Consider the following 27,994-nt stretch of genomic DNA (forward strand, 5'->3'; position numbering starts at 1 on the left):
GTCTTTCAAGTGACGTCAAATTGTCTGCAGGTGTTGGAAAAGGCGCAGTATTGGCGTAAGTGACGCTTAAAAAGGCTTTTACGGTAAGAGAACGGCAGTGATATGCGTTTTAAATATTTTACGCTAAATATACCGTAATATTTGTTTATGTGTGTGTTTGTCACTGGAAAACTGCGCAAAATGTGCTGGTTGCAAGGAGAATAACCTTCATTTGACATGAACATCGCGCATCCTGTGCTTCTATTTATACTCCCCATGAAAGACAGATCTGCCACATAGCCTTTGAAGCGTTGGCATTACATTGGCACGGATTCGAATGTTTGTTTGCCTTTTCGTTTTTTATATCTAAACGAGAATAACGCATCCATGCTCGTTGTGTTCTTTAGCATCATCTCAGAAGATGGTGAATCAGGTGAAAATATCCTCCGCAGCAGCAGTGTTGCATGTACATGTGCTGTTTCCTATTATGTAAGGATGCTCAGATTTTTTTGTTAGTTATAATTTTCCTTTTATAATAAAGGGCTATACTGTATAATAGGCTGTACTGTATTATGTTATATTCTAGTATAACATTGGGCTACTGATAAAATTCCGGCATGTCTCATAGAACCATTCAAGAAAATGCACATGTGTTTTGTGGCTCTGTGTCTAGGATATTTACCTCCAAAATTCAGCAAAACCAAAGTTATTAGTGGTTCTGTCCTTGTTTTGGACAAATGTCTCACATTTGGCAGTTTATATATCCGGTTGCTTCGTTTAGGCCTATTCTTTGCTTAAGAAAAAAAGAAGGTTTTAAACCAGCCGAAACAGGCTGATGGTCTCCCAAGCTGGTCTTTTGGCTGGTTCAGAGGTGTTTTGTGCACTTTCCAGCTGGTCACCAGCTAGACCTGCTTAACCAGCAAACCATTTTAGGCTGGTTTAAGATCATCTTCTTCTTCTTCTTCAGCAGTGTTATCTGACTAGTGTTTTAAATGATGATTTTGAAGCAGATCAGTTTGATGGTTCTTGAACAGAGCAGCTCAAACCACACAGTGTCCACTAGGGCTGTCAGTCTCAATTTCTTTTGCATTATTGAGGATTTGAGTCTAAAGGAAGAGAAAATCAGTCTCTAGTCTACAGCAGAGCCTGAACATTTCCTGTAGTGTAATTGCTGTTGAAAACAATTTTCTTCCCAACAATATATAGCCATAAAAATGAGCTGGCAGTTTGTTTTTGGGCTGAAAGAGCATCTGAGATCTAAAAGTTAGCCTCTATTTTTAGTCTGCTCGAGCCCTCTGTTATCAGGAGAGATGCTGATAGGATGCTTTGGTGTTCTGCGAATCTTCCCGACACACCAGACGTGGAGTGCTGAATCACAGATCAGCTTCCTGGTTCTCTGGAGGACAAGCCTTTTTGTTGAGTTTGTGCTGTGTCTGGTGGAAATTATTTTGATTGTGATGAACATACATGTATCCTGGTTAAACATGTATATGGAATTAATTAAACTTGTATTAGAGTTTTTTATGGTGTTTTTGACAGGTCAGAAATAGAATAGGGACATTGTTTTATCTTTAACCACCCTTGAGTTCTCTATCTAAAGATCATGTTGCCCTGAAGTGGAATACGATGCCAATCTCCAATCCCATTTCGCTTTTTGCCACAGTATTCCAAATGTCTCTGTTCAGAGTGAATTACTGGTTACTAAGTACTGCACAGTGTGTATATATATACTTTATAGATACCTAATATGTGGCATTTAGTAGCATCCAGAAATGCAGTGGAATCCAGTGTAATTTGTAAATAAAAAGGCTTTTTTTTTAAATGTCGTGTAAAAGTAAATAATAATTTACTCATCCTCATGTTGTTCCAAACTTTGTAACTTTTTCCATGGAGCACTCCTGGTTCATTGTAATTGCATAGAAATGAGCAACCTGCAGTCTTTAAAACTTTTCCTTTTGCGTTCCACAGACGATGACATAAAGGTGAGGAAAGGAAAAAATAACTCTTATTTTTGGGTAAACTTTAACTCTCTAAGACAAGTGGCTTGTTGAAATAATGACTGAGGACTTGTTGAATTTTGTTTCACTCTGGAAATAATATATAAGGTCAAGTGCTTTGCATTGTGGGATACAGTGATGCACATAGGCTGTGTTCGAAATCACCCCCTATACCATCATTCACTATTCCCTACATTAGTCCACTAAAATAGTCCACTTGAAGGAGTGAATAAACAGAATACACATTATCCAATGGTAAACATTGCAGAATACGGACAAATGTATGCTATTTGTTGTCACATGACCTCATAACACTGCATATGAGTGGTGTCCAAGGCCCAGTTAAAAAAATTAAATAATTATCTGGATCAAACTGATCTGGATTTGGAAATCCCATGTTTTGCTATCCAGGATCACCTGATCCATCGTACTTTTATGCCAGTTTTTTAAAGGAACATTGGATTGGATCACGGTGATCCAAATACCAAATTTCAGGATGACCAAATCCTGTTTACCAGAGCCAGTGAAGCCAAACAGTGAAGCCAAAATACCGGTGGCCACAAATAGCCATTGTTTGTTTTAATTTTAAGAAACAGAAACATTTTACATTCCTTATTTTGTTATAATGTTAAATAACAAAATAAAAACAATACTATCCAATAGTCAAAAATCATTTACAGGACAGATACCAGCTCTTTCCATCTCTGCCTTTAGGAGATGTATCTCCATCTGCACTTTTTTTTTTCTCCAGCTGCAGTTGGGTAAGCAAGATTTGTTCTCTACCCACTTCAATTTATACTTCTGCTCTTTCGGTGTCCCGTTTCAGAAGCAACTCAGAGGAACGTTTGCGTTTTCTTGTAGGAACGACTTGGACTGTCTTCATTACATCCACTGGGGATCTATCTTCCTCCTCAATCACTGTAGTCAAGTCCAGGTGTCCAGGACAAACATTTCCTCTGCAGCAGAATTTTTCTCGCATTCTTCTGAAGTCCTAGTCTTTGTGGGCATGGCTTACCACTTTGTAATTGTGGCCTCTCCATCTGCTTCTATGCCTTCAATGCCATGTAGGGCCTCTGATTTTTCTCCTCCTATGATATCAAGGACCATATCAGTGAAATCACCCCTCTTATATTACCTGTTTGGGGGTTCTTGGCTTCAGTAAGGTCTTTCGTTGCCTTGGTTTTTCAATCGCAACAAAACTTGTTTTATGGTCCTCTTTTGGCCAGACCCCATGGCATTGACAAATGTTGTGTTTTCCTTTTTTGGTCACTTCTCCACCCTTTGCAGAGCTGAAACCTCCTACTATCGAGGCAAAATTGGCCCGAACACTCTCCAGCAGTGCACAAGTTTCTGCCACAGTGAAATTAGGCCCTTTTGAGTCCATGGTTCCAACTCTTTGGTGTAGCCAACACTGATCTTAAAAGCCTTGAGCATGATTGCTTTGGCTTGTGCTCAATTAGGCTTACACCTAGGGGTGGGCGATATCTCGATATTTACGATATATCGAGATATTTTTTAAACTCGATATGGATTTTGACATATCGTATATATCGATATATTGTTTATATTTAATTCTGATTTCGGCAATTTGCTTGTTTGCCTTCTCTGTGCTGTGCTCGCGCTCGCCCCCGCCCTCCTCCGCCTCCTTGCTTTTGTTCCCCCTCCCCTCGCGTGTTGTCTCATTCAACCAAGTGCCCCGAGTCCGGTCAGGCAGTGGCACATACATTTTTCCCCGCCCAGCGAGTGCTTGAAGTGCGTCAGAAACAGCGCGCGCGCGATCAGTTGTTGTTGGTAATTTTTTGTGTAGCGTCGCCTCTCGCCGCATTGCTTTTGTTTGAGGGCGCACTCACACTTAACATGCTCCCCTGTAGAAACGGGCCTGGCAGCTCGCGCAAGGTCTAGACGCGGTGAAAGTTTCCTGATTGTGACGGATGGCTGAATTTACATGACACATTATAAATTAGCATTAGCCTAAGTTACCTATTCTGCTATACAGTGCCAAAAAGAAGAGAAGAGGATAAAGGTGGATAAAGACAGTCAGACAGAGGTAAAGTTATGTAATGAATGAACAGTTTATCTAATTGTATAGTAGTAAGATACTGTAATTTAATGGCAGTTATTTTTACCTTAAACTTTATGCTAGCAGTTGTTCTGAGTTCCCCAGAGGCCCCAGACAGTGTGATTTTGTGACAATCATGTCAATTTTTAGATGCATTTTTATCACTTATTTTTTAATTAATGTTTTACTCTACAGTTGTGCAGTTTTTGGGGGATATATGGCTTTTTTTTTCTTTTTTTTTTGCCAAAATTAGTAATGATATTTCTATACAGGTTTATTAAAAATAGTGCAATATGTATTATTTCTTCCTTTATTTTACAGTTAAATTATTATTTTTGTATACAGGGATTTTTTTTTTTTAAATGTCGCAGAAGCACTTTGTTCCTACATGAACAGCCTACCTATTTGCACGTCAATAAAAAAAAGACTTTGTGGTATTTGGCATATTTGTTTTTGCAGTAGTTTTTGGGGGGTTATTTTTCCTGTAAAGATATCGAGATATATATCGTATATCGAGATATAGCAAAATATATCGAGATATATTTTTTGCTCCATATCGCCCAGCCCTACTTACACCAATCAGCTCATCGCTGGATAATGGGTGACACCATTTAAACACATCATGTCTTTGCACCCATTTCTCTTTTCCTACAGAGGCATCCACATGGCGGGTATTGTTCATCGTTACCATAGGAGAAGGTACCGTTAAAGCGCATGCTGAGCGTGCCAAACCACTCGAGCAATACACATCAGAAGAACTGTGTGAACGTTTTCGCTTTGGGAGAGATGAAATGAAGTACACTGCAGATCTTGTCAGGCCAACACTCCAACACCAAACCCAAAGGAGTCATGCTTTATTCGTGGAGGAACAGTGCTTAATCGCTCTGTGCTTTTTCGCATGTGGGACTTTCTACAAAGTAATTGGTGACAATATGGGAGTGAGAAAAGCAACCGTGAGTAATGTGGTGAAGGCTATGTCAGTAGCACTGGGCAGTCTGATCAATCAATTTGTTTCCTTTCCTAAGGATGACCAGACAGCTCAGACTAAGCACACGTTTTTTTCAAATGGGGAACATGCCTAGCACTAGTATTGGTGCTATTGATTGTACTCATGTGTGTATCCAAGCACCTTGTGAAAGGAAGTGGGAGTATGTCAATCGAAAGGGTAGGCACAGCATCAACATCCAACTTGTGGGCAATGCCGACCTCATAATAACCAACTGTTTTGTGAAATGGCCAGGGTCTGTTCATGATGCACGTATTCTAAGAGAGAGTGCACTTTACAGAGAGCTTCAGTCCCACCGACCAAATGGCATAGTATTGGGAGACACATCCACTCCTATCCTGGCTAATGACCCCTTTTCCAGTTGCAAACACACCTGAGCAGGTACACTTCAACTCCTCACATCGCAAAACAAGATGTGCCATTGAACGCTTAAATGGAGTCCTGAAGAGACGGTTTGCGTGTCTTAACTACTTGCGAGTACAACCCAAGGTGGCATGCAACATAATCCTTGCCTGTATTGTTTTGCATAACATCGCCACCAGGCGTCATGTCCCTCTTGATGACAATTTTTGAGCCTGATGTAGAACCAGAACAGCGGCCAATGTTCTTACCTAATGAAGGACACACTGGACATGCAATTAGAGATGCAATTGTGAGAAATTACTTTTAACTAGGCTACTGAATGACTTGAGTATATTTGATGTTGTCATTGCCATTAGTATACTGTGGAATTATAGAGCTGTGAGCAACAGTGACATTTATTTGACAGCTGATAGCTTTGAGATTTTTTTGTTTGTTTGTTTACCATGTCTCATTAGATGTGACATGCTTCATATATGCTTCAAATATGAAGAAATGTATATATCATCAGTAAACACTGATTTTGTGATCATTCACTTAAAAAAAACTCTCTGATTTCATTTGGTTCGAAAAATCACAACTGAATCCACCCTTCTGATGGGATCAGGATAATCCTGTTTTTTTTTGGATCTAATAGATCCCAAACCGAGTTCAAAGTTTAAAAAAACCCCAAAGGGCAGGTTTGATCCAGATCAAATGTAAGATTAGATTACATGCTCTGATCTTAGTTCGGAATCCCTCTTTTGCTTTTGAAAAACCCATTTCCAAGATTTGATCCAATCCGTGATCCGAAATCCCACTGGATTACTTTTAAAAAACTGGGCCCAGGTGTCGTCTTGGAATAAAACATCAAATTCAGCAAGGAATGGATCAGCAATCCATTAAATTGTCACAGTAAAGTCATATACTGTTACAAAAGATTATTATTTCTAATACATTATTTTGAACTTTCTATTCATAATAGAATCCTGAAAAATAAATTAGAAGAAGAATCAGAATCAGAATCAGAATCAGAAAGAGCTTTATTGCCAAGTATGCTTGCGCATACGAGGAATTTGTCTTGGTGACAGTAGCTTCCAGTACACATACAATATAAAGTGACAAGACAAGTAACATAGGTATAAATAAAAAATAGAAAAAAATAAAAAATAAAATAAAAATAAAAAGATTATAAATTATAAATATATATAAAGTTATAAGGTGCTATAATGAAATGTCTGAGGGAAGTATTGCACATGTTTGTTCCACAGTAGCGGAACATTTAAGTGTTCATGAGGTAGATGGCCTGGGGAAAGAAACTTTTCCTGTGTCTGGTTGTTTTTGTGCTCGGTGCTCTGTAGCGTCGACCAGACGGTAACAGTTCAAACAGAAAGTGTGCTGGGTGTGACGGGTCCAGAGTGATTTTGCGAGCCCTTTTACTCACTCTGGATGAGTGCAGTACTTTGAGTGTGGGAAGGGTAGTGCCAGTGATTCGCTCAGCAGTCCGAACTATCCGCTGTAGTCTACGGAGGTCGGTTTTGGTAGCAGAGCCGAACCAGACGGTGATGGAAGTGCAGAGGATGGACTGGATGACAGCTGAGTAGAACTGTACGAGCAGCTCCTGTGGCAGGTTGAATTTCCTCAGCTGACGCAGGAAGTACAGTCTCTGTTGGGCTTTCTTCACAATAGAGTCTATGTGAGTGTCCCACTTCAGATCCTGAGAGATGGTGGTGCCCAGGAACCTGAATGACTCTACTGCAGTCACAGTGCTGTCCATGATGGTGAGTGAAGGGAGTGCAGGGGGGTTTCTCCTGAAGTCCACGATCATCTCCACTGTTTTGAGCGTGTTCAGCTCCAGGTTGTTATAACTGCACCAAAGAGCCAGCTGCTCCACCTCCTGTCTGTACGCAGACTCGTCACCGTTCCGGATGAGTCCGATAACAGTAGTGTCGTCCGCAAACTTCAGGAGCTTGACAGAGGTGTCTTTAGAGGTGCAGTCATTTGTGTACAGGGAGAAGAGCAGTGGTGAGAGAACACATCCCTGTGGAGCACCGGTGCTGATGGTGCGGCTGTCGGACGTGATTTTGCCCATTCTGACTAGCTGTTGTCTGTCTGTCAGAAAGCTGGTGATCCATTGACAGATGGAGCTAGGGACAGAGAGCTGGGTCAGTTTGGTCTGGAGCAGTGATGGGACGATGGTGTTGAAGGCAGAACTAAAGTCCACGAACAGAATCCTTGCATAGGTCCCTGGTTTGTCCAGATGTTGTAGGGTGTAATGCAGTCCCATATTGACCACATCATCCACAGACCGGTTTGCTCTGTAGGCAAACTGCAGGGGGTCCAGCAAGGGTCCAGTGATGTCCTTCAGATATGATAACACCAGTCTTTCGAATGACTTCATGGCCACAGATGTTAAGGCAACAGGTCTGTAGTCATTGAGTCCTGTGATCTTTGGTTTCTTCGGGATTGGGATGATGGTGGAGCGTTTAAAGCAGAAAGGGACTTTGCACTGCTCCAGTGATCTGTTGAAGATCAGTGAGAAGATAGAGGCCAGCTGGTCAGCGCAGGTTTTCAGACAGGCTGGTGAAACACCGTCTGGGCCTGGTGCTTTCCTTCTCTTCTGTTTCCTGAAGATCTGACGCACATTATCCTCACTGATCTGAAGTGCAGGGGGGGAGGGGGGGAGGGGGGGAGGGGGGGGGATGGCTGGAGGTGTTGATGGCTGTGTAGAGAGATGGTCAGGGCGGGTATGGGGTGTCTGATCGGGGGTCTCAAATCTACAGTAAAAGACATTCAGCTCGTTCGCAAGATGCTTATTGCTGTCGATGCTGGGGGATGGTGTCTTGTAGTTGGTAATATCTTTCAGGCCTTTCCACACTGATGCAGGGTCGTTGGAGGAAAACTGGTTTTCCAGCTTTTTGGCATAGCTCTTCTTAGCCACTTCAATCTCCTTTGTCAATGTGTTCCTGGCCTGATTATACAAGATCCTATCCCCACTCCTAAAATTATTTAGGAGTGCAATGCAACCGCAGAAATTATTGCGGTTTCCAAAAAAAAATATTAAGCAGCACAACTGTTTAACATAATAATAATAAGAAGAAGAAAGGTTACTTGAGCAGCAAATCAGCATATTAGAATGATTTCTGAAGGATCATGTGACACTGAAAACTGGAGAAATTATGATGAAAATCGTTCACAAATAGAAAACAGTCATTTTCAATTTGTAATAATATTTCACAATATTACTGTTTTTACTGTATTTTTGATCAAATTAATATAACCTTGGTGAGCATAACAAAAATCTTACCAACCCTTAACTTTTGAAAGGTAGTATTGCTAAAGATCTCCACTAAACTATAGAAAGGAAAAAGGAAAACAATAAATATCCACTTTTCCTGTATTCTGCATATGTTAAGTCAAACAGCCCTAACATTTGAAATTGTACAGCTAAATGATGAAGCTTACCGGTGTGTTACTAATCTACTAAAGCACCATTTCTTGTATTTATTAACACTAAAAAAAAAAAAAAAAAAAAGTAGGCATTACTTTTTTTTTAAAACATGAGAAGGAGATGACACCAAGTTGGAAAAACATGAAAAAGTAGCTAATTTAAAGTTTATATTTTGAAGGTCTCTGTTGATGTACAGCGTTCAGCTGCCCATCCAAAGCCGAGACTGCAACATTGCTAATATTGTAAATACACAAACTCTCCTTCGCTGTCAACGCAGCTGTTTCAGAGCAATAAATAAACATTGCCTGTACACCTGAATGGTTGCAGACAGGTTTGTTGAATATAGCATGTAATAAAAAGAAATATAAATCATGTATACAGCTGTAAGCTTGCATAAAATCCAATGCTTTTACTACAACAGCACATCTGCGATTTGGGCATGCGATCTGTAACATAGGGAGTTTTCAAGAACGAAGGAGAGCTGGATCCATATGAAGTGAGTTTATTGACAGAAATCCAACATGTAGACCAGAGAACCAGGAAACAGAATAATTTAAATACACAAGGGGTAATTGGCAAATAAGACAAACCTGGGAGCAATTAAAGAACTAATCAACAAGAAAAACTACAAAGAAAACATGACGCAAAACAGGAAATAGCAAGTCCACACACGATCAGGGGAAAAGAAGACGGGAATCATGACACAATCCTTTTCAACCATCTACTATTCTTAAAGGCTTGTAAAGATGATCAAATAATGTATCAGGGTTGAAGACTAATAAATGTGTCTAACATTATCTGTGGTTAATCACAATGAAAATGGAAAGTCACTTGCATTGTATTTATTTGATACAGTTGAGTCCACAGAGTGATTCATTGTGTACTGCAATTGTTTGTAAATACAATAGGTCATTTTCAATGCATTTGGAAAATATGCATATGAATTATACATTCTGTAGAAATAGTAGTGATATGCTGTTCCGAATATATTCCAGCATCTGTATGACTGACTTGAGACGAACATTAGTATAACTTGACATTTTTCTTCCCCGTGTCAGAATTAGCTTAATTTAATGATGTAAAACATTGTTAGGGTGGAATGGCTGATTAGTCCTTATTTAAAGTAAAACCTTCCTGAGACAGCTTGATAAGAATAAAACATCTGTCCTTGTCAATGTGAAAGGCTTGCACAGTGTTTCAGCAATTTCTTTCTTGTATGTGTCTATCAGACATCCATAAGATCTGATTGTTGCTTTTCACTTGATCCCAATCTGATCTTCCAAGCGTTGTTGAGTCACTGCGATATGTACAGTGTGTAAGCTCATGTTACATTTGACCTCTTTAACTTTCTTCTCTGCTCACCTTCAATATCCATCCTGGTACTTGTTTTACAGAAAATAGTAATTAGTTAATAATTCTAAGTTAACATGCTAACATGATTAATTAAAGGAACATGCCACCGTTTTTTGAAATAGGGGTTATTCACCGTCTCCCCTATTTAGTCTGGCATACCGGTGTGAATATTAGCCGGTGTTGCGTGATAACCTCGCATTGCTATTTGTACTCGTCATGAATACGCAGGTCACAAGAAGTAATTCGTTTTTTTTTTTTTTTTTTTTTTTTTTTTAAATTAATTAACTCCATAGTATAGGGTTAGTACTAATGTACCATAGTAAGTGCATTTAACGTGTAAATATATCACCTTTTTTATTCAACTTGATGTTGATTTCTTATCATTTTCTTATTCTGATTTTATGTTTTCTTATTAAGATATTATAATGATTTAGCCTAATACATATTTAAGTCATTTACAGCCGTAAGGTTATACAATCACAGATTATAATGATCATCATCATTACAGCAGCTCATGTAAACTTCAGATGGACAATAGATTGAGTCGCCTTTGTTATATTCTGATGAAGGTGTTAAAAAAAGACGAATATTGATCTGACACCAAAAGAAAATGTCAGATTAATGCCAAGGCATGGCAGCCGCTCAGACATTTCTTTTTGTCCCGGGATTCTTGCCTGACTGATTTTCAGTAGCTGGTGACTCTACCGCTGCTGTTTGGTCACAGGTCTCAAGGGATAAGTGTCAGACAGTGGATGGGACAACGATTCACTCAGCCATAGTGAATCCAAATAAAGTCATTTTGAAGTTGAGCTTTTGCTTGCTCTGCTGTCTTCAGCAAGCTCCTACATGTACTAAATCACAATGGCTCTGTTCCAAAACTGTTAGCTACCTTTCTGTCAGCTCACTACATGGGGAGCAACTGTATGTAGGAAATGTCGCATTATCGCATACACATCATGCATCATACAAATAGTGCTCCTTATGTAATACATTTTTTGCAACAGTTTGCATGTTGCTAAGCTAACAGCATAATACCAAAAACCATATTAGGGGAGTGGGCGATATATGCCGGTGGACCAGTGGCATAGCCAGAATTACATTTTAAGTTAGAATGGATACGTATCTGTGACCCATTATAAATACCAAAATTTGTTTTGTTCGGTTTTACATGCACAAATAGCAGCATAAACAACAGAACATGAGGATTCATAAATCGTCACACACCTGCAGCGCTTCTGTGAATGGAGAAAAACAATAAAAAAATGTATATACACAAAATATATTTCACTTAAATACAAATTTACAAAACGAAAAAACTGTGCAACAAGTAGCGGCAGGGCTGGACGATTTAATAAAAATTGTTTTTGATTAATTCGAATTGAATGTTTTGTCAAGAAATCAAGGTTTTGAATAAAAATGTTAGCAAATGTTACAAATAGACATGGTGACAATACAGCAATGATAAGCATTAAGAGAAGAAATTAGCACGCCTGATTAGCTGGTCTTGTGTGACGTGCTCTTTGAACGTAGAACACATCGCTAGTCTTAGCGGCTGTTCACTCAGAAATGCGTATTAGAGTGGTGCAGGTATGACATCACTTTTTAGGCCAAAACACAGAAGCGAGTTAGCATTTTAGCACTTCCGGTTCCATCGTCCCGAAGTCAATGGGTTTTTTGAATGGGGTTTTGGTTAAATGTCTGATGTAAGGTCTGTGGTGAACACAAGCTCAAGACACTTTCACGTTTTATTCTGTGACATAAAAATATACCAGTATTACCCCACTTGTGATTATTTGAAGCTGTTACGTGTCTTTAAAAAGGCGGTTGCTAACAAGTGGCTAAATGGGACTGCAGAGGCTGTCGAGGAGATTAAACGTCATCACGCCGAACCTGTAAACTCATTTTGCTTTCACAGCATCTTTATGGTTATAATTGTGCTGTTACAAACTATTCTGACTCAAAAGTTCTGGATAAATGTTTTTAGATAAAAACTTGTTGAGGGAACCAGTGTGATGCTAACTGCTGGTTGGCCCACAAAGTGACGTCATACCTGCACCACTCTATTGCGTTGAAAAATAAAACGAGACTCGGAGAGTGGAATGAGAAAAAAGCATTAAGTTGAACTTTGTCTTTAACTTGAGTGCTAAGTTTTTAGAATGCCGTTTCATGGGTGAGACGCTGCAAAAGAAGCGAGACACGAGTGCAACAGCCAAACATGTACAAGAAAAATAGTGCAAGGGAATGCAAAAACCTGTAAAGAACTGTTTGATATTTCATGTTTGCATGATGGTGACAGGCTAAAATGTGCTGTTATTTTCTGTTTTTACAAAGCATTTGCTGTTAATAATAGCCTATTATTGGTGTTATTTATTGCTATTACTTTTTGGCTAAAATATATTTGCATTTTTTATTTTATTTTATATTATTTCTGAGTATATAGAATGTGTAAGATAAGTTTGTACAGTATTTGCCTTCATATTTCATGCATTTTTTTGCATGAAGTCATTTGTTTTACATTTACACCTTATTGATCACTTCAGGTGTGGTGCACTTTGAATATAACTTTTTTTTAACCAGTTGGTTAATAAAGAAAACTTTACTTGAATAATTTTGTAGTTACGTTTTTAAGTTGACTAGTTAATTGAAATCGTGTATTGTTCAATTGTTCTGAAAAAAAATCAAGATTTTAAAAAATGAAAAAATCAAAATGACAGCACAACACGTTAATCAAACCAAGTTTGAAAACAGTTGTTGCATTTTACCATGCAGCATTGGTTACTCTATCAATTAGAGTAACAAATGAACAATTCCTTAATTGGAACTGGAATTTCCTTAACTGGGGGGCTTTACTCATATTGTAATATAACATTTTGGTCATATCGCCCACCCCTAAACTGTGTGTACCAAGATGGTTCACTCGTATTACAATGAATAGGAGTAGTCACAGTTTGGCAGTAAATACTGCCTCTAAATAAACAAGCCAGTCGCCAGTTGGTGAAGTCTTTGCATCACTGCAGCTGCTGCTAGAAGCTTTGATAGAAACAGTTACTTATTTGAGTGTAAGAACCGGTTTATGAGACTTTATTGCTGATTTGTATTAAAATAAAACACGGAAAGCCGAAAAATTCCTTAAATGGCTTAGAAGCGTTGTCTCATAAATGACAGAAAATTATGCTAATGGCAGTGAAAGAGTTAAAAGCAGTACACAAATATTGCATGAACAGTTCATTTTAATTAGATTAAACTGTTTTTATTATTAAGTATCAGTATTGAATGATTTAAGTATTATCAACATTTCTATTGGTTTATACATTTTTTGCACTGATGTCATTGCATTGCATTCTGGAATTGCCATTTCTGCAAAGCATACAAGCAGGGCCTAAAATGAACACTTACCAATCGCCATATGCTTGTAAAAACTATAGTTGGTGAGTATATGAAATTGTGTCACTCACCAATTGGTTGGTAACTTTTATGAATTCTAATTGAATTATCAAATCGCAAAGGCAGCTATCAGCTTATATCATATTTAGTCTGATGCTCTGTGTGTTTGAGTGAAAGGGTGTGTTCTTTTACAACCGAGCAACTCATGATCTTTGGGTTTTCAGCATCTCAGAATGGCTCGGTACGCAGTAAATTCTGCTCACACAAGTGCTGAGAGTTTGGGTCGCTTATACATGCATTTAAAAATGTATTAAATACTAGATTTGTAAGGAAAAATTCTACTAATACTACTATGGTAACTGGTTAAACTGGTTAAACTGTGCTGACCCACTCACAAGCACAACGATCCTGGAGTGCTTTTAAAAAATGCATTATAATTTGCAGAATCAATATAATTAGAAAAATCACATCTAGATTTGTTTCCCAAAATCATTCAGCCAGTAGTAGTAATAATAGTAACTGTTTTTTTTTTTTTTTTTTTTTTTTTAATAAAGCAAATACGTTTTCATGGGCAAGACATTTTCTTAAGTCACTGGCCATTGAATAGTATCTATCAAATACTATCAAAAATAGTTTTGGCCCCCGGATACAAGCTTTGCTGCTTTATGATTAAATAGAATCCAGAAGAAGGAATCATAGAAGGCTGCATAACGTTGGTGATTTACAATGTTACAGTGCTTAAGGAGTACATGCTAACTATTTGCATTATTCTCTCAGTATTCAATATTTGGAAACATAATGTTTGTTGTGTTTTGGAACTTAACATAATGGTTATACACTGATGATGCCGCTATAGCCTGAACGCTGTTACGCAAATGTATAAATAATATCCTCTTTTTCTTTTCTACATCCTATAGATGGCTTCAGCTACAGATAATCGTTATGGACAAAAGGAGTCTTCCGACCAGAACTTTGATTACATGTTCAAAATCCTGATCATCGGGAACAGCAGCGTTGGGAAGACAAGCTTTCTGTTTCGTTATGCTGATGACTCCTTCACCCCAGCATTTGTAAGCACGGTGGGCATCGACTTCAAGGTGAAGACCATCTACAGGAACGACAAGAGGATAAAGCTGCAGATCTGGGTGAGATATTGTTTCCCATCAGCACTGAGAGCTTTGATTAGGTCCTGATGTAGATAAATGGAACATATCTGTGCCAGTTTAAGGGCTTGTTGTGGTAGAAAAGAGATTGATGTTTTTTTTTTGTTTTTTTTTGTCAAAAACGAATAAGCAGATGTTTGCATTCTAGCTATTTTCTTACTGGAAAGTCCATAGGTGGTGATCCATTATTATACTGGGGTTAAAGTTTTGTTTTATTTCAGACCCATACATTTTATTTAAATATCTGGAACAGAGCTGTGGTTTAATATGCAAGTGTAAAACAAAACAAAATAAAAAAAACAGGCATTTAACTTTTCAAAAAATTAAATACAATTGTGATAGTAATGCCATAAACCTAAATATGTAAAATCAACCAATGGAATCAATTAAACCATTGTGGTTTAAAGAAATGTTGTGTTCTACAGAGAAAGACAGAGAGAGAGAGAGAGATGGTCAGTAGCTAGTATGGTTGGGGAGGCTTGCTGATGCGCTAGATGAGTAACCAATCAGAATCGCTTGTGATGTATCAGGACCCCTCCCCCAATGCCTCATATTTCCCTCTGGTGAAGACGACCCTCCCCCACCTCACAGACCGCAGCAAAGACCTGACCAGATTCACACACGCTAGAGAAAAGCTTGCTCTCGCCATCTTACCATGGATAAAATACAGTGTTATGTGGCATACAGTATATGGTCTAAAAAGACCTGGAAATTTGGCTATATTCAGAATTGAATACTTGCTTGCTATTTATTGAATACTGTACAAAATGTACTGTATATGCTCAACCTTCTTCTTCATTTATTAAGAGTATTATGCAACGATAAACATTTCAGACAGTACTATGCTACATTGTTGTCACATGACCTCAAGCATGATTCATAGAGTGGCGCCCAGTTGTCACCTTGGAAATATAGTTTTTTTTTTTTTTTTTAAACCTGTTTTGTGTAAGAATGTCTGATCAAGTTATGTCCCAAGACATGTTAGGTATTGCAGTTGTTAATGGTTCCAGTTCATTCGTCACACTAGAAATGGAAAGTCTATTCAAGTGCATACACCATGCTGTGTGCTCTTTTGTAGTCTGCATACTATTTGTTTTATTTTGCTTAGCATGGATGGATGCAGAATTTAATTGGCACTAACAGTGCTTGTTTGCCCTGATGCTCTGTACTGTAGGCTACTCTTTGAAATGGTTCAGGGTCAGTGTAATAGAAAACAGAAACACTTGCTGGATTGCAGCATATTATTGAAAAGATGCTGATGTATTACTGTGGTATCAGAGTCAAGAGCCAAAAATAGGCTTTCGGTCTCACAGATATTTTGGTATATTAATAGGTCCATTAGTGCTGCTCAGTAGACTCCATTTTGACCTCGTGAAGTCTCTATATAGGAATGAGAGGTTACATTGTCGTGAGGATTTAGTCTATTGATATGATGCACTAGACTGATGTCCTTATAATTCTATCATCTTAATGTTTCTCTTAGAAAGTCTTTGATAGTTGAATTAACTGGAGTTTATCATTTATCCACCGTCATGTTGTGCCAAACCCATAAGACTTTAGTTCATCTTCGAAACACAACGTAATCAGATTCCAGAAATTAAGTACCTGTAATTAGATTACGTTTCAAAAAAACTCGTAAGCAGTGTATGTTTGTGTATATGGACAAAAAATATCCTACACACAAAAGCCCTATTTATGTAAAAAATAAAGAAATGTATCAAAATAAAAATACTTAAAGTTGCATCTAAAGGAAATCTGGATACTCAGGACATTCATTTATTTTATTTTTAAATAATTTATTTAGTATTGTTTTAAATACATGCTCTATACTTGGAAAATACATGTAATTAAATATATACTATATAAATAAATAAATATATAAAATTGTTATGGACAAACTGAAATTATTTGTGGTAATCAACAGCATGTTGTCGAAGTTGTACTTAATCTCTGAATATTCCTTCAATGAGCCTCTGTACTTTTTTTTCCACATAAACCAGAAATACAGGATTTAGCCATGGTTTTGGCTTTTACATAGCTCCTCCTATCAAGAAATATGAGATCAAGTATAACAAAAAGCATCCACCATGTAGCCTAAGGAGCTGATCCTTGCATCACTGCACCAGAGAAATGAGCCTGTTAATTATAAACTCACTCAGTTCAGTCAATAGAGGCCTGACTTATGCAGGAGGCCAAACAAAAGCTTGTCTCTGGAATAATAACAACTACAGCTTTTCAAAAATGTGGTAGAAAATGCAATCACTTTTTCAATCATTTTATTTCACAAATCTGGCAAGAGAATATAAATAACCAAATTTCTGGTTGCTTGGTGGTTATCTTACTCAAATTTCAATGACATTCTAGTCGCTAGATATGGCTTCAGGCCCTTTTTTCAATGTAAACCATTTTATTGTCCACCAAATTAAAATTTCACTAATATCTCTCTACATACAAGACACACTAATTGAGTTATATTTCACTGTTGTAAAGGGATAGGTCATCCAAAAATCAATTACACACCCTCATGTCATTCTGGATACTTTGTTCATCTTCAAAACACAAATGAAGATATTTTTAATTAAAACTGAGAGATTTCTGTCCCTCCATGGAAAGTCCATACCAGTAAAACTTTCATGCTTCAAATAGTTTTATAAAGTACTGTAAAAGTAATCTTTACGAATCAAGCAGTTCAATCCAAGTCTTCTAAAGAGACACAATCACTTCATATGCATGATGAACAGATTTATATCAAACACTACCATCCAAATGTTTTGGGTCAGTATGATTTTTCGAGTCCTACCTTGGCTCCACCGGCGAGACACCCACAATCCTCTTCAGTGTCCTCCTCCACCTCGGCCCAAACAACAATCCCTGCAATACAGAAATGGACATTGTTAGGGCTGGTTCACACAGAATGTGTTTTTGCTGTTAAAATAAACAAGATGCAGGTCAGTAGAACGAAAAAAAGCACAAGGTCTAGAGATGTGTTTTTGAAAAGTTGAACTTCTTTTAACTTGAGCACCGTGTCATGAGGGAGATGCTGCAAAAGACACAAGATGTGAGCGCAACAGTTAAAAAAGTCAGTCTAGCATGTATTTTACAAAAACTATGGAAAAGTAGCGCAGTGGAATGGAAAAATGGGCTCTGTGTGAAAGGCCCCTTAGGTTTGAGGCAGACTCTAATCAGCGCAAATGTCCATTTCTCTTGTAAAATGAACAAAACACAGTTTTAAGGCTTGTATGTCTCCTTACAATCAGCAATTCCTTCTCTTAAATCCACTCCACCCTCCAAGGCATCTAACAAAGCAAGCAATACCCGTAGGGCCCTGAATTCAGATTCCCAAAAAAACTCTGTCTCCCTTCTTTGTGTGTCGGGCTGTGGCAGTAGGCCTTCAGCAAGTCTGGGCCGTGCCCCAGATTCCGCCACTGCCAGGCCCCACTCTCCTCTTCCCTCCGTCCAGTTACACACTGCGGCTTTCCCCAGCGCTGCACCTCATTTCGCAATACCAGCCTTCCTTGATGCATTCCTTCCACTTAGCGTGAGTATGCCTCTGTTAGCGGCGCAAGCCCAGCCATCACAGTCTTTTCCTTACGCTGTCTCTAACCCTCTCCCTGTCCGTGGCCTGCAGCCCCACCATCAGACCCTAGTGTAAGGCTGCCTCCACTAGCGGCGCAGGCCCAGATGTATTATTTTCCTTCCTAGCTTGGGCTCCAGGAACATCTCCTGTGCGGTCTGTAGATTTGTTGCCCACTCCACCACAGCTTGCCCTCTGATTAACCCTTCAATTCCCCCATGCCCAGATTCATCCCAGGTTAAATCAACTAGCTATGTCCTGTTAGGGGTTAACAGTTTAGGACCCAAGGACCAGATGCTTGAAAGAAGACCCGGAGTCAGAATTATAAAAAATTGAAGAAAAGTTTTACTGAAGATTGTTTGCAGTTTCATCAGCAGAAGTCAGCTTCAAGACTCACACAGGAGTTCGTAGGCCGCCCCACTTACAGTTACAAAGATCACAGCAGTTATACCCTTCACTAAGGTCTAAGCTACGTCCTTGCTTACAGGTTGAATGATTCTCATTGGCTAAGAAATAGATAAACATAGTAATTTTCCACACATATACAGATAGACTGAAGCATATCTCCATAGATTATGCAGCTGACACTCAGACCCTGAAGTTAGGCACGTCGTGACCTTCCAGTTCTCAGATTTGGGTTGCTGGGTGCCACCATGTCCCGAACAACAACTCAGTCAATCTCTAACAATGCCAGTGGTTCCTTAACCTGTAACCAAGAAGACTAACACACACACCGACACACAACCTTTTCCAAGGTTGGATTTGACCAGGCTCTAACTATAAACAGGAGAGTCGTCTCAAAACATCAAGATAACAAGTTAATTTTCTCAAGGATAGGAAACTTTAGTCTAAATGGAAAGTAAGGCTTTAACTGAGAAATGGTCCAGAAATGCTCATACCCGCTCAAGATGCCCTTTAAAGAGATCTGGCAGATCTAGATTTAAAACCTGGCATTGAAAGCCTCCCTCCCAAAGTATTATTTGTGATAATATTCAGTCAGCTCTCTCTGAGCCTGACACAGTCTATAATCTAATTAAAAAAGATGTTTAATCAGGCTTCTTGATCGGCCGTTTTAAAATTTCCCCATTCAAGTGTTTCCGTATCAGCCCCTTTGGAGTGGCTATTAGAACATTTTCAGGTAAAAAATGCTTGATAATCAATCTCAGCCCAGCACAATTCCCAGCTTCTGAGCATAAACAGCCTTATCCCTCTCGAAGAATATTCTCTTCATTACCACAACATTGATCAAGCAATGATCTTGATGAAAAACGCTGTTCGTGGCTCGCCAAAGTTGACATCACTTCTGCAATTAAAGTCATGCCCATCCAACCAGATTCATGGCATTTATTCAGCATATATGCTGGCACGGAAAATTATTCTTCGCCTTCTGCTTAACTTTTGGCTGCAAAAGCAGCCCGAAGATTTTCGACATGTTGTCAGAAGCTATTTTGCTGGATTCTCTCTAACAACTATGCAATTCCTTACATTATTCACCTTACTAGTTCGTGCTGCAACAAGCTTAGTTTATGGATAACCTTCCTTAAACAGTGGAACAGTCCTTACTTTTTCTATGATAACTTGGTGTCTCTTCCTGTCGATATTCAACTTTTTACCCCCTGCATAGGATTTGGGGGATTTTACCAATGCAGCTGGTTCGTGTCAACATGGCCCCCAGCTTCTAGACTCATTGCAGTCCTCAGCGTCCTCAGCTCCTGTTCGAGCTTTATCCTCTTGTCGTAACAGCTTTCCTGTGGGGAAAAGAATGGTCCACCAATAGCATCATAGTTCATTGAGACAACGAAGCAACCGGATTTGGATTTCAGCATGCGATCAATTCATTATAACTGCCAAACACATTCCTGGGTCCAAAATTCAAATAGCTCACTCTCTCGCGCGTTTTGCTTTTCAGAAATGCAGGCTGCAGGCCTGCACCCAACCCCAACCCTAGTACCTCATTATTCAGAGTTGATATTCCCATAAACCACCCACTGAAAACCCTTCTTGGCACATCTCTCAACACCATTCTTCAAGCCATCTTCCCTAGAACCCTTCAATCTTGCGTAACTGCATGGGGATGTTTTAAGTCATTTCACCTCACATACAACCTGTCTTTTCCCGATTTTTACTTCTCATTATTAGCTCATTTATATCTCAACTTGAGGTGGAGGTGAGAGGACGCTGGCGCACTGTGGCTGCCGCTTCTCCGTCAGTGCGTTAAATTGTTTATTTTAAGGTGCTATTGACTGGTTTTATATCGGCTGATATCTGCTAATATGCGGCTTTGCTGGATTTTATTTGTTTTTATACTGCCATTATTTGGTGTCTACGGCAAGATTCACTTCTACCTCCCGGACTGCACTATGATAAAATACTCTGCCACGGAACTTTTACAGCTTCGTCATTTTCTGCCCCCTGCCACTGGTGTTTCGGAAATACAACTACGATCGCTACAACTTCTCCGACGGCCAAAGTACATTCATCGTGGCTCCCGCCGGAATCTGCATTCAAGCGGAGCAGATATACACACAGTTTGGTCTCAGAGGCGTCTGGATCGTCGCCATTTATCTTCGCGTCATGTCTGCTCTGCTAATTTCTCCTACCTCCAGAAGTCTACTCCATCCAGCTGTGGTGTCCACCTTGACACAATCAGGTTTGCACATCTGAACACAAAGCGGCTTCACTTTGTGACTGGACAAAAAACTGGACTTCTTCTGCATCTGTGAAACATGGCATCAGCCTAATGACTATCTCAATCTAAATATGTGTACTCTGCCTGGCTACACTTATCTTGACCGGCCGCGGTGGCGGTCTTGCTGTCATTTATAGATCTGATGTTGCAGTAACTGAGGTTTCATTGCCTTGCTTTTCTTCATTTTAATGCTTGGCTTTCAAGCTGACTGGTCTCTCATCAGTTCTTGTGTTGAATATCTACCGTCCTCCCAAACTTAACTCTGCATTTTTCTCTGAATTTACTGAGTGTTTGACACTTGCCAGTGCACTCTGTCCACTTATTCTTTTAACTGGTGATCTAAATTTTCATGTTGACAATTTGGCTTGCAATAATGCTGTGTGCCTCATGGATGCACTTGAATGTTTTAACTTCACTCAGCATGTTGACTTTCCGACACACAAACACGGACATATATTAGATCTGGTCTGCACTTCAGGAGTATTTATTGAACAACTTGAGTGTACTGATGTATGTATAAGTGATCACAAGCTCCTCACATTCAATCTGACTCCTCCTTCTTTGCAGACTGTGAAAGAACGTGTTATTTGTTTCAGGAAAATCAGTGATATTGATCTTGATCTCCTTAGTCATACTATGGGTGACTTACCAGTTGCGACCTTACTCTATCGACCAGTATAATGTTGCTCTTACATCTATTCTGGACAGGTCATAGATTGTTTAATCAGCATCAGATTGAGTATCAAAATGCTCTCAAAGCTGCAAAAGGGGCATATTATCCCCGTGTTCTGTTTAGAACAGTCAATAATCTAATTAAACCTCCTAATGACTTTAACTGTTCCACCATTGAGCAGTGTAATGCATTTCTCAGTTATTTTTCAACTAAAATTGAGAATATCTATAACGCTATTGCCTGTGAGGTTGCTCCTGAGCTTGTTGAGGTGCATCCTCCTAATCTCTCTGGTCTTGTTTTTTCAAGTTTCAGTGCTGTTGACTTTGATTTTATTTCTAAACTTGTCTTGTCAATGAACTCTACTACTTGCATACTTGATCCACTCCCTACGACTGTTTTAAAAAATTGTCTGCCTGTCATTTTACCCCACATCACTACTATTAATGCCTCACTCATTACAGGGAATGTCTCTTCTGCTCTAAAAATGGCTGCAGTTACGCCAGTTCTTAAAAAAGCTGGTAGCGATATCACTGACATGTCAAATTATCGACCCATTTCTAATTTACCTTTCCTGGCAAAAGTGCTTGAGCGTGTGGTTGTTGGGCAACTCCATACTCCTCTCTGTACGAATAGCCTATTAGAAAGATTTCAATCCGGGTTTAGATCTGGACACAGTACAGAGACTGCTCTGGTCAGGGTTCTGAATGATCTCCTCGTTATAGCTGACTCTGGGGCTTGTGGCATTTTGGTCATGTTAGACTTTACTGCTGCATTCGATACCATATGTCACAGTATATTATTGGACAGATTGCATAAGTGGACCGGTCTGTCTGGAACGGTGTTAAACTGGTTTGAGTCTTACCTCTCAGGTCGTTCACAATTTATCTACCTGGGTTTCTCTGTGTCAGGGTGTCCCCCAGGGGTCAGTCTTGGGTCCTATTTTATTTCACGAGTTCACACTTACATATAATTTGGGGGGGTAAAGTTTAATGCGTATTTGGCGTGCTGTCCAGAGGGAGGGCTCCGAGCTTGGAGTTCGGCCCGAACCCAGAGTACTCTCCCCGTATGTAAGTGCTTAGGACTAGAAGCGTGGAGAAGGGGTGGTGGAGGGATGCTGCAAAACTGTCAATGGAATGAGGTGAGACTGCTGAGTGTATATACACCTCTTACCATTGATTGCTGAGTGCTCTCCACTTGTGTTAATTATCTGAACGTGCTCCTCCCGAACCTTGTTAATAAAACATCATTTAGTGTTTATATGTTGCCTCTCGGGCAGATCATTCAGAAATATGGCCTGAGCTATCACTGCTATGCAGACACACATTTACACATTTATTCATTTAGCTGACGCTTTTATCCAAAGCGACTTACAATTGCTATATATGTCAGAGGTCGCACGCCTCTGGAGCAACTAGGGGTTAAGTGTCTTGCTCAGGGACACATTGGTGTCTCACAGTGGATTCGAACCCCGGTCTCTCACACCAAAGGCATGTGTCTTATCAATTGCGCCGCCGCCACCACCCCTGTACTGGGTGAAACTCAACTTTCTTAAACTAAACTGCTCTAAAACTGAAGTCTTATTAATTGGCACTCCTTTGAATGTCAGTAAATGTAAGGATTTTAGATTCTCAGTGGACAACACCCAATTGTCCCCTTCTGGCCAGGTTCGTAACTTGGGCGTTATTTTTGATGCCCAGCTAACTTTTAATTCTCATTTTAAAAACATAACGAAGGTTGCTTTTTTCCATTTGAGGAACATTGCGCGCATTAGACCGTTTCTCTCTAGGCCTGATGCAGAGAAGCTTATCCATGCCTTCATCACGTCAAGGCTTGATTATTGTAACTCTCTCTTTGCGGGTTTACCAGCAAACTCTATTAAGAGGTTGCAATATATACAGAACTCTGCCGCACGTGTTTTGACTCACACATCATCACGCCATCACATTACACCTGTGCTCCAGCAGCTGCATTGGCTTCCAGTTCAGTCACGTATTGATTTTAAAGTTCTGATTTTAACTTATAAAGCAGTACAGGTCCAGATTACATCTGTGATTTGGTTACTCCATCCATTCCTGCTGGCTCTCTCCGCTCTGCTGGCTCTCTCTCTGTTTCAGCCTCGTTTTAAATTAAAAACTATGGGGGAAGGGCCTTTTCCTGTAATGTGCCAAAGTTATGGAATACATTACCTGCGTCTATCAGGGATGCTGCTTCTGTGGATTGTTTTAAGAGACTTCTTAAGACACATCTTTTTAGTCAAGCTTTTAATTTATAAATTGTGTATTTTTTTATACTATTTTTTTTTTTTTTTTTTACTGCAGTGTTTGATTGTTTGACTATTTTGTTCTGTATACTGTAGCGCTTTGAGTATGTGAAAGGCGCATTATAAATAAAATGTATTATTATTATTATTATTATCAACTTACCACATCAAGAAGCTTGCTCCATTAAAGGGATACTTCAGGATTTAGCATTAAGCTTTGTATTAGTAGAAAACCTGTAGTATTTTCGAATTACCGTGCTTTCCACCCTCATATCCCCCTGAGACGAGAGATTTATGTATTTTTTGTCTGGAAAAAAATCGTCATTTTGCGTCTTTGGAGGATTTTTTTGGCCAGAGGCTAAAGACTACAGCCAGTAGTAGGGGCTTTCCCGCATGTTTTCAACCCGCCCATATGAGGGTGGGATCTCACTCACAGAATGTACGCATAGTGTCAGCCATCTTTTTTTGGAAGCTAAGCTAGCAGGCTCTTGTTCTGTGGAGAAAGCTGAGTAGTAGAGGTTACCATCCTCTTTTTCCCGGACATGTCCGGCCATCGAGATCGTCCAAAATGTCCGAGACTCACTAGTAGCCTAGCCTTGTTGTTTTAAACTGCGCTCTCTTACCGGTAGGCGTGGCTTGGGAGTGGCCTCGTAGAGCAGCGAAGCAAGTGCATTCTGGGAGTTGTTGTCTTTCATCCACATAAGCCAAAAATACATTTTCTGGCTTTTCTCAGTCTATAAAGCTCCAAATTCAAAAATAATTTCACATTTCTTCTACATAAATTACCCATTTTAAATACACATTCATCTTTCCAGAGGTGAAGTATCCCTTTAAGGGTTACATAAGCGGAATCCAATTTTTTCATAAACTTATTTTCGGTTCACCCTCCTCCGAAATAACCAATCACAGACCTCCCTTCTTATCATCCAAAGGACTCAATCCACCGCCTAGATGCCAGACAACCCATAACTTTAGACATACTCACCAAATGTCTCTCTACTCTCTGCTAAATGCCAACCTCACACTCGATGCAATGTTTATATTGGCTTTCTTCAATTTTCTCAGATGCTCGGAACTCTTCATCAATTCCAGCTTCAACCCAAAAAGTCCATACCACAATTACAGATTTATTAGTGCTAAATAGCAAAAACATCTCTTACTTAATCAAACAAAGACAGATCAAATGATAAAAGTCAATTTTATTGACAATTTTAATCTCCCTTTTAGACTAATAACATTTCAGATGCTCACAGGCTAAATTCCCATCCGACCCGCTCTTCGCAGACTATTCCAATCACCCTGTTCCGTGTTTCTGGTGAGTTCAAATGGTAATTTCCAGCAAGATCTTGTCTTCTCAGGGTCTGGTCGCTCCTTAACCAGACTGTCCGGCATTTTCTAATTTCTCAAGTCTTACAATACCAACTGCACACATTTGAAGTATCATCATCATTGGAACTCTCTGCTAAGTGAACATTGAATTTTACACATACCTTTAAGCAGAATACATAATCCTCCCAGCTACCCTCCTTATGTCTATGTGTCCATGCAATCTATAGTCTAACTCGTGCATTTTAAACTTCATAAGATAATACAACTGATTATGAATACTAATAAGGAATAATAATACAGATACATAATATTAAACAATGAAATTATATTCAAAGATGAAATTTTAGTCTTGACGCTCAGTCGTTCTCTCATATTCACTGTCTGTTTAGGCTTAAGTGCAAATCCACAAAGCCTCTGTACAAATCACCATGATAAACAGTCTTCTTATCATTATTAACTTGGTTAACATTCAATACGCATGCACGAAGTTCAAAACAAGAAGGGTATAGCCTAATGATAAAAGAAAACAGTCAGTAGTGCGGTACTACAATATTGCGGTTATCACGACAGCCCTATACATAAGACTGACCCGAAAGACTGGGCGAGATGATGCTGTTCTCTGCGGGTACATGAGCGCTGAACGGCCGCTGACGGCCTGGACCTCGCATCCGAGAAAGCATCTCAACAGATTGTAAAATAGGCACTATGATTATATATTAGTCACATATTTGAGGTATAAATAACTACATTCTCACTTAAAGAAACTCTTAAAACTACATTTCGTGACACAACAACAGTAGTATTTTTTTTTTAAATATGGTGGATTTGCCATAGACAGTATAAGAAGGGGATTTGCTCGACCGCCATGACAGTTGCCTCTAGCGGAGTGATACAAACGGTGAAACAGTTGATGTGCTGTTTCTGTGTGAATATAGCACGGCTGAAAAAGGCTCTCAGCCAATCAGATTTGAGAACCAGAAAGAACTGTTGTATATACATGTGTATATATATATGTGTGTGTTCTTACCGTAAGGGCTTGGCTGATGCCAACAAACGCATATTCTGTATATTTTAAATGTAAAAAATAGGTTTTGCATTTGTTCCTATTTCAACTTGTGAATTACTGACTATTCCTTTACAGGACACAGCAGGACAGGAACGCTACAGAACCATCACCACTGCCTACTACCGCGGAGCCATGGGCTTCATCCTCATGTACGACATAACCAACGAGGAGTCTTTCGCCGCAGTGCAAGACTGGTGAATTAACTAAACATGTGAAACATTCTGCCTCAAATATAACAGAGGAAATTGTGTTGAACAAGCAAAGATTTAATTATGTGTAACTGGTCTCCCGCAGGTCCACACAGATTAAGACATACTCATGGGATAACGCTCAGGTGCTCCTAGTGGGCAACAAGTGTGACATGGAGGATGAGAGGGTGGTGGCCTCCGACAGGGGCCGACAGCTATCCGAGCATCTCGGTAAGTCATGTTTGGTGTTTGGCACAGCTGTGTCATTTCAAATGTTCTTTCAGGGAGAACATCATATTTTCTGGAACATACGTTTTTCTTTTAAATCTTCTTTTTATCAAGTTTATTTTTATAACGCATTTCCCACATGCCGGTAGTTTTTCTTTCGCATTAGCAAAATTGATTTAGACTTGGTGTCTATAATAAATGTTGTTTATGATGACTGGCAGTATAATTTGTTCGTTTTATACTTTTTTTTTGTTCTGTTTAAAGTATTTATTGTGTAGTGAGAACAACTCAAATACATGTTGATAGTGTTTATAATGTTTGTAACATTTCGGTTTATTCACTGTATTTTACATTATTTTTGAAAGTAAAAATTAAATGTGACTTTTATACACTGATGTGAATTATTCGGTTTTTTTTTTAAGTTTTTTTTTTAGATGTGACTAGTCACGTGCAACTTATTTTCTGGAAAGTACGGTATCCATTTTTTCATGGCTTGATATTTGTATTAGCTATACTGGGTTGGGTTCCAAAACCTAGTAAGCTGTCTTTACTGCCTACATAGGCAGCTACTTTCTAAAGCAGCATACTTACTAAAAAAAACCTCTGTGCGTCATACAAATCACAACTGATTTCAGTAGAGTTTGGCGTTAGCATGTAGCTAAGCTAAGGACGCAATACTCTAAAAAGCACACACTATAGTCCATTTTTTATTATTTCTGGAAGTTTCTAGAGTTTCACCTGATGGAATTACAGTAGACATGGCTTTTGTTTCCAAAACCGGCTCTACCTCTTCATCTCAATGTTGTAAAACTTGTCAAAGGCAACTGTAGCAAAATAAAAACGATGGTAAAAATGATCAACTCTCACCTGACAACTGCCGAATATGGCGCTTAAATTGAAATGGTGCTTTTGTCAGTGGCAGGTTTTTAGAACAGGGCCTTAGTCTTGACTTGGTTTCTTCTTTTATCCTCAGGTTTTGAGTATTTTGAGGCCAGTGCCAAGGACAACATTAATGTTAAACAAACCTTTGAGCGGCTGGTAGACATAATCTGCGAGAAGATGTCAGAGAGCCTGGATGCTGCTGATCCTGCAGTGACGGGAGCCAAACAGGGGCCGCAGCTCACAGAGCAACCCGCTGCCCCGCACCAGGACTGCGCCTGCTGAAAACCCCACGGCTCTTTCTGCACTGCCTTGCACCAACACACACACACACAAAACAAACAAGTTTAGGTATTTAAAAAGATCAAGAAACAAAA

The 27,994-nt window shown here is 39.3% G+C and overlaps 1 protein-coding gene and 1 pseudogene across 2 annotated transcripts; both read left to right on the plus strand.

Moving 5' to 3' along the window:
• rab3ab (RAB3A, member RAS oncogene family, b) lies at positions 1 to 27,971 on the plus strand. Its single transcript, XM_084395568.1, has 5 exons — positions 1 to 83; positions 14,486 to 14,713; positions 26,398 to 26,516; positions 26,617 to 26,741; positions 27,712 to 27,971. The coding sequence occupies exons 2-5, from the start codon at positions 14,486 to 14,488 to the stop codon at positions 27,900 to 27,902; spliced, it is 663 nt and encodes a 220-aa protein (XP_084251694.1). The 5' UTR covers positions 1 to 83; the 3' UTR covers positions 27,903 to 27,971.
• On the plus strand, positions 4,700 to 5,711 carry LOC311282043 (putative nuclease HARBI1; annotated as a pseudogene). The gene has a single exon. The product of its transcript is annotated as a putative nuclease HARBI1 (transcript).
• Positions 27,972 to 27,994: the final 23 nt, after the last annotated feature.

The sequence above is a fragment of the Rutilus rutilus genome, assembly GCF_951802725.1.
Source record: "Rutilus rutilus genome assembly, chromosome: 22".
NCBI classification, from domain to species: domain Eukaryota; kingdom Metazoa; phylum Chordata; class Actinopteri; order Cypriniformes; family Leuciscidae; genus Rutilus; species Rutilus rutilus.

What these genes read in the sequence shown, in the direction of transcription:
- rab3ab (XM_084395568.1), top strand. Translation starts at nt 14,486, where the DNA reads ATGGCTTCAGCTACAGATAATCGTTATGGACAAAAGGAGTCTTCCGAC. An exon ending in GGATAAAGCTGCAGATCTGG is followed by an intron (nt 14,714 to 26,397) that starts GTGAGATATTGT and finishes ATTCCTTTACAG; the next exon opens with GACACAGCAGGACAGGAACG. An exon ending in TTCGCCGCAGTGCAAGACTG is followed by an intron (nt 26,517 to 26,616) that starts GTGAATTAACTA and finishes GGTCTCCCGCAG; the next exon opens with GTCCACACAGATTAAGACAT.